The sequence below is a fragment of the Chaetura pelagica genome, unplaced genomic scaffold (assembly GCF_000747805.2).
Source record: "Chaetura pelagica isolate M959 unplaced genomic scaffold, ChaPel_1.0 scaffold436, whole genome shotgun sequence".
NCBI classification, from domain to species: domain Eukaryota; kingdom Metazoa; phylum Chordata; class Aves; order Apodiformes; family Apodidae; genus Chaetura; species Chaetura pelagica.
The window spans coordinates 3,216,925-3,222,860 of NW_009953651.1; the positions used below are offsets into that span (position 1 = coordinate 3,216,925).

Here is a 5,936-nt window from a genome sequence, read left to right on the forward strand (position 1 = left end):
CAGCCGGCCGTGCCGAGGGGCCTCGTGTGAAGCGGTTCGTTCGCGAAGGATTTGCAGCTGGCTCTGTGCTCTGGAGCCGGTGCTGCAGTCCCAGCGCGGGCAGACATCAAAGCGGAGACCTAACGAATTCCCTGTTATCTCTGCTCATTGACAGCTCAATCACAGATGGAGAAATGCCAAACGGGGGGAACAGAGTCTCTCCCGAGAGGCAAGGGAGGGGGTGCTCACAGCTGGAGCTGGGGTGAGGCGGGAGGGACGCGGGGGCTGGGCACAGGGCCACTGCCAGGCAGGAGAGCAGCCAGCCCTTCTCTCAACACCTGGGCGATGCTGAAGGCAGCGTAGAGTCCTGCCAATCCTTCTGCTCAGGCTGCTAACACAGCAGAGATCCAGCTGCCTGCAGCACAGCGGCCCTGACTCCCAGTCCCTGCCCTGAGCACCGGCCCAGGGCTCTGTGAGCAGAGGCATCCTGGGGTGTGGCAGGTTTGGGACCAGACGACCGAGGGACACGTGCAGCCAGGGATCCGAGTTGGAGAGCACATCTCCTCCACAACAACAAAACGTCTTGGGGAAACCTGAAGTTCTTGGGCTCCAGAGCAGCCCTGAGCAGTGGGGTACACCCAGTGCCACAGAGCCAAAGCCCCCCTCCAGGGGATTTACTCTCCTACGTACACACACACGCATGCAGGCATTTGTGCGTACACTCAGATGCACACACCTGCCTAGCCTCCCCCACCGTGCATCTCCAGATGCACACACCTGCCTAGCCTCCCCCACCGTGCATCTCCCCCGTGAGCACATGCATGTCCTCACCCACCCCAGTGTGTCCCCAAACGCTCCCAAGACCAGTCCCTGGGTCCCAGCTCCTTCCCGTGCTGCCAGGCAGCGCCCTGCCAGTTGCCATGGCAATGCTGCTCCTTCCGGGAGATGAAGTTTGCTCTCCCCCGCAGGGGGCCGAAAGCATCCCGAGGCGTGCCAGCTGTCCTGGCTGTCCCAGGCTCTGCCCACCTGCCTACACCCTGCGGTGCTGCCACAGGGATGTCCCTTCCAACCCAGCCCAGGCACTGGACCCTAGATCCTGGGCACCAACCACCTCACAAGCCACAGATTTGCTGTCTGCAGGACTAGGGCATGTGTCAAGGACCATCTTTTAGTGGGACATCTTCATCCTGTTGTAGGGAGCCACCTTTCCCCAGCCATACTACCGAGGAACAAGAGTTGCCCAGTGGCAGGCAGGACAGGGACAGCCTGGACCTACCCCACAGTGCTCATCCTTGCACAGACCCTGGCTCTGCCTGTGGTACCTCACAGTCCCTGGATTCTCCAGAGCCTACCAGGGCCTGCCAGCACCCATGCAGGATGCACCAGCACAGGCTTTTATTTTTTCCTAGGGCAGAATTTGCCCTAGGAAACTAGATCCTGCTGGTTCCCATGCAGAGGGACAGACTACTGCCATGCTATACTATGTCATGCCATGCCATACTTGCTGTGCCCTGCTGTGCCATTCCATCACTCCCAGCAGGGCAGGGAAGAGGTGGAGGGGCTCTGGTGTAGCTGATGGGATCCCAGGCAATAGGAGCAGGGGTAGTGGGGGCTCAGGGCAGTCCCAATGAGCTGTGTGGCCCTGCTGCCCCCCTGCACTGTGTGGGGTGCTGGCAGGGTGCCTGCAGCAACAGGGCTCTGGCCTTTCTGCTCTATCTGCTGAGCCCAGAGGGGCTATTTTTAGGCTGCCTGGCAGCAGGGGTGGGCACTGCACACATGGCTGCTGCCAGATCTGCCCTTACCGCCCTGCTTGGGTCACCCCCTGCTCCTGGCACAAGAAGGCTCTGACCCGTCCTGCAGGCAGACCCCCCAAACTCCCCCTGCTTTGGCTGACCACCCAGTTTCCCTTCCCCTGGCCCCTTGGGACAGGCATAGGGTACATTTGTGACCCCAACAAACAACCCCATGCAGCCAGCACACCCATGCCCATCACACCATGACAGCCCTGCCCCAGCAATGCCCCTGGTCCAGCCCTTGCACTTGGCTCCCAGGCCAGGACTGGGGGGTGTTCCCGACCTGTCCCCAGGTGCACAGCATTGCACCCCATCCATGTACTCCAGCCCTCCCTGCTGTCATAGCATGGTGGCTGGGGGCCATGAGGGGCTACTGGAGCCCCACAGCCAGCCCAGGACAAGCCCGTGGGGCCCCATCCTGCACCTGCTGCATGTTGAGCCCCCTCCCCTGCCCCTCAGGGCTGTCAGCAACTCTGGCTCCACTTCAAAGGGGAGCCACGGCAGGGCCGAGCCCTGGCAGCTGCTTCTCGTAGCACTGGAAGGGGGGCTTTCATTAAAAAGATGGGGAGGACCATGAGCTCACTTCTCCAGTGAGGACAACAGTGACATTTGGGAGGCTTGCAGAGACAGTAGGGCAGGGTGATTAGCTGATAACCTTTCCTGGGAGACACCAGGTGTGTACAACAGTGGGAGGTGGGGTGAGCTGCTGGAAAACAGCTCCAAGTGCCTCAGCCTGCACCCTCACACAGGATGACGAGACTTTCCCAAACCAGGGCCACCCAGCCCTACCGCTTGGACAGCCCGAGGATGGGCACCCTGAGGGTGGGCTCCCCTCCCTGGCACCTGCAGCACTGCCATGTCTGTCTGTGCCAGCCTCCCGAGGTGCCAGGACCCCATTGCACTGGGGGCCCTGTAGAAGGTGGGGGCAGCCCCCCAGCACAATCCACAGGGGAAGATGCATGGGCGGGGGGTGCAACACCCTCCTGAGAAGGGGAGAACAGGAGGCACATGTGGTTTCAGAGGAAGGTGCCAAGGTCCAGCTTTAGCAGAGGTGCTGGCTGGGAACCCAATCCATGCAAGGACTGCCCCTGTGCCAGGGACAGGGCTGCGCTTGGAGCAGACATGGGTGGCTTTTCCCAACTCCCCAGGAGTGCTGCAGAGAGATTCCCTATGTCCCTGAGTCCCCATGCAGAGTGCCACACTGCAAGGCAAAGGAGCTCTTCCCCATAGGCATCTGCACACAGGAGGTGCCCCCTTCCTGCCCCGCAGAGCGGGCCAGGGACCAGCAGTGAACAGGGGGTCTGTGTGCAGGCCAGCAGAAGCTGGGCAGGGCCAGGAGCTGCCAAGGGGCTGGATGGGTGCCAGGGTGGCCTTGGCCCCACAGCTGGGCCGGGAGCAACGCCAGCTGCATTCCCGGGGCTGCTGGGTGAGCTGGAACGTGTGTGGGCGCAGGGCAAGTGCATGGCCACTGCTGCTCCCACCCACTGCCTGCCCTGCTGGTTCTGTGCCCCTGGGTGCCCCCAGATGTGCCCCAACCTCCCTCAGCCACCCCTAGGCAGGCCCACCCCTGCGGATCCATGCTGCCAGCCCTGCTTTGCCCCTTGTGCTGGGGTGCTCTCTCCTGAGAGATGCTGGAAACCCTGGGACACCTGTCACTGCACAGCCAGCCCCTGTGGGATGTCCCCTCCTGAGAGTCTCTGCTCCCCTGTGGCTGCAGTCTGTGGCTGGCACTGATGCAGCCCAGAAGTCTGGAGTCCCAAGAGTTTGGGATGGTTCTGGAACGGGACAAACAGCCAGGGAGAATGGGGGGAGGAAAGGAGAATGGAAGAGAGCCCACCCAGGCCTGGGGTCTCTATCTCTGCCCACAGCAGCACCCTAAAATGTGATGGGAGAGGGAGCAGGGAGACAGCAGGAGAGGTTACGACAGAGGTGGCCAGGACCCTGCTCAGCATTTCATTTTCTGAGAGCCTCCCTCTCCCTTGGCTCAGACCTGCTCTGTGCTACAGCCAGGCACAGGTCCCTGGGGAGGGCCTGGAGTGGTGAGGGGTCACCCCCAAGGTATGTCCTCTTACCATGCCACCCTGGCTGGGCGTCCTCAAGGTCCCCGCAGTGGAGGGAGCAGCCCCCATGGCCCTGCTTCTGGTCTTGCTGGCGTGACATGGGTGGTGGCACAGCCAGCTCCCCGGAGTGACAGGCACAAGTGTCAGTTCTCCCAGTTGGCTGTGCAGGTGCAGGATGGGGACAAAGGCCTGTGCAGACAGGACACAGGGAAAGGTAACAGCATCAGCTGCCCTGGGGCTACTGCCTTTCCCTAAGTTCAGCCAAGATCTATCTGTCCTGGCTACGCTCCTCCTCCCAGCCCTGTGGCGTCCCATGTGGTGAAAGGTTAAAGAAGCAATGGAGGTGCCACAGGGATCCCTGCTGTACAGAGGCACAGTCTCAGTTCAGGGATGAAGCTGCCAGGACACCTGGCAGGGTGGGAGCAGGGGGGGGACAATCCTCTCCTGGGACCAGTCCTGCTCCCCCCGCATGGTGACACTGCCAAGAGGTGAATCAGTGGCTCTAATGAAAGCATCGTGACAGATGGGGGATGCAGACCAGCTGGCAGGAAGCCCCTCGCTCCCCCCTGCTGCCCCCTGGTCCTGTCAGCCCCCTTATTTTCATCTGGTGGGGTGCCAGCCAGCACAGGGTACTTGACACCCATGACCTGGAAGGGAGGGTGGGTGCTGAGGGCTGGACCAGGCTGGGTGACAGGGTGGGCTGAGAGCCAGGAACCAGCTGGTGGACAAAAGCAGGACAGCACCAATACTGGCAATGCTGCAGGGACAGCTCAGGGACACACACAAGCCAGGGGCAAGGTGTGCTCACACTTGCAGCTCCATCCCACACACGCAGGCTCCCTCTGCCTCCACCTCCCTGCTCTGGCTTCCCTCAACCCAGCTCCCATGACAATTAGCCAAGCTCCCTGCCCCAGCCCATCCATCATGGATTAGCTATTTTCTATCAGCATTTATCTCCAGGCAATCTCACTCCTCCTGTGACAGCCTGATGCTTCCAGCACCTTCCCCCTGCTACCGGGCAGCCCTGATAAAGGACCACTCTATCTTATCATGCTTCCCAGCAGTTACACCTTAATGGTGCCATCTCCAGAGCTTGGCTGGGGTGAGAAGAGCTCAGCCCACCCACGGTCCAGTAGCCAACATCCCTGGGCAATGCAGTGACAGGCATTGTGCCTGACACAGAGGGCATGGGGAGGTCAGGCAGGCTGCAGGCAAGTGCAGGGCACGTGGGTGAGGTTCCCAGCACAGCCTCAAAGCAGATGGATCCCACTGGGGCTGGAGGGACAGTCCCTGCCCCCAGCCCAGGGCAAAGGGCAGCTGCTATCACCTGCCTGCACCAGGCTGTTTGCTCTGTCGCCCATTAACAGAGCCCCTTATCCAGCAGGCAGGGGCCAGAGGCTGCCCAGAGCATGTTGGCCAGGCAGGGACATCGATTGTGGGAAGGGTAGGGGGTGCCCCAGATAACCCCTGTAGACAAATGGGTTTCTAATGGGATCTTGAGCCTTGCACCACCCAGCCCAGACCACATCCAAGGGGATGGGGGAGTGTGGTCCCAGCACTGCCCTCCCTCACCCAGCTCGTGCTCTGGCTCTGCTGGTGCCCCAGGTAGTGGCAGTGCCTGGGGACAAGCTCTTTGCTGGGAGGTGTAACACCAGCTATGCCTGTGCCCAGCAGGCCAAGGGCTGCCCAGGCTTCATGCAGGCAGGGCCATCCACAAGGAATAAGGACCCCATGCCCATGGCATCACCTTGGCATTAATGCTACACATGGCACCTGGCACGTGGGTGCCCCAGCTGCCCCCCAGTTCTTCAGCACAAAGCCTCTGGGGTGCCCTGCTTCTCGGTCCCCTGCACCTCAAGCACTTCCAAACCCATCGGGCACCAAGGGGGGCATAAGGTAGGAACCACGGGCCCCTCCCCCATGCCAGGGGATACCTGTGGGCTTCAGGTGGGATGGGTGGCAGAGGGGCTGGTGGATAATGGAGGCATCTTGCCCCCACAACACATCCCCCTGGGTCAGGCGATCCAGCCCTTCCAGAGGGGAGCAGGGACCCTGGGGGGGCTGGGGCGGCTGCGTGCAGGAGCCTCCTCTGGGAGGCTGCCCG

The 5,936-nt window shown here is 61.7% G+C and overlaps 1 protein-coding gene across 1 annotated transcript in view; it reads right to left on the reverse strand.

The window, feature by feature from the left end:
• The window catches only part of GOLGA7B (golgin A7 family, member B), a 6,268-nt gene extending 2,367 nt beyond the window's left edge, over nt 1-3,901 (reverse strand). Inside the window, exon 1 of the mRNA XM_010000141.1 lies at nt 3,845-3,901. Within this exon, the coding sequence (XP_009998443.1) occupies nt 3,845-3,901 (57 nt within the window). The remainder of the gene's footprint in view (nt 1-3,844) is intronic.
• Between the last annotated feature and the right edge of the window lie 2,035 nt (nt 3,902-5,936).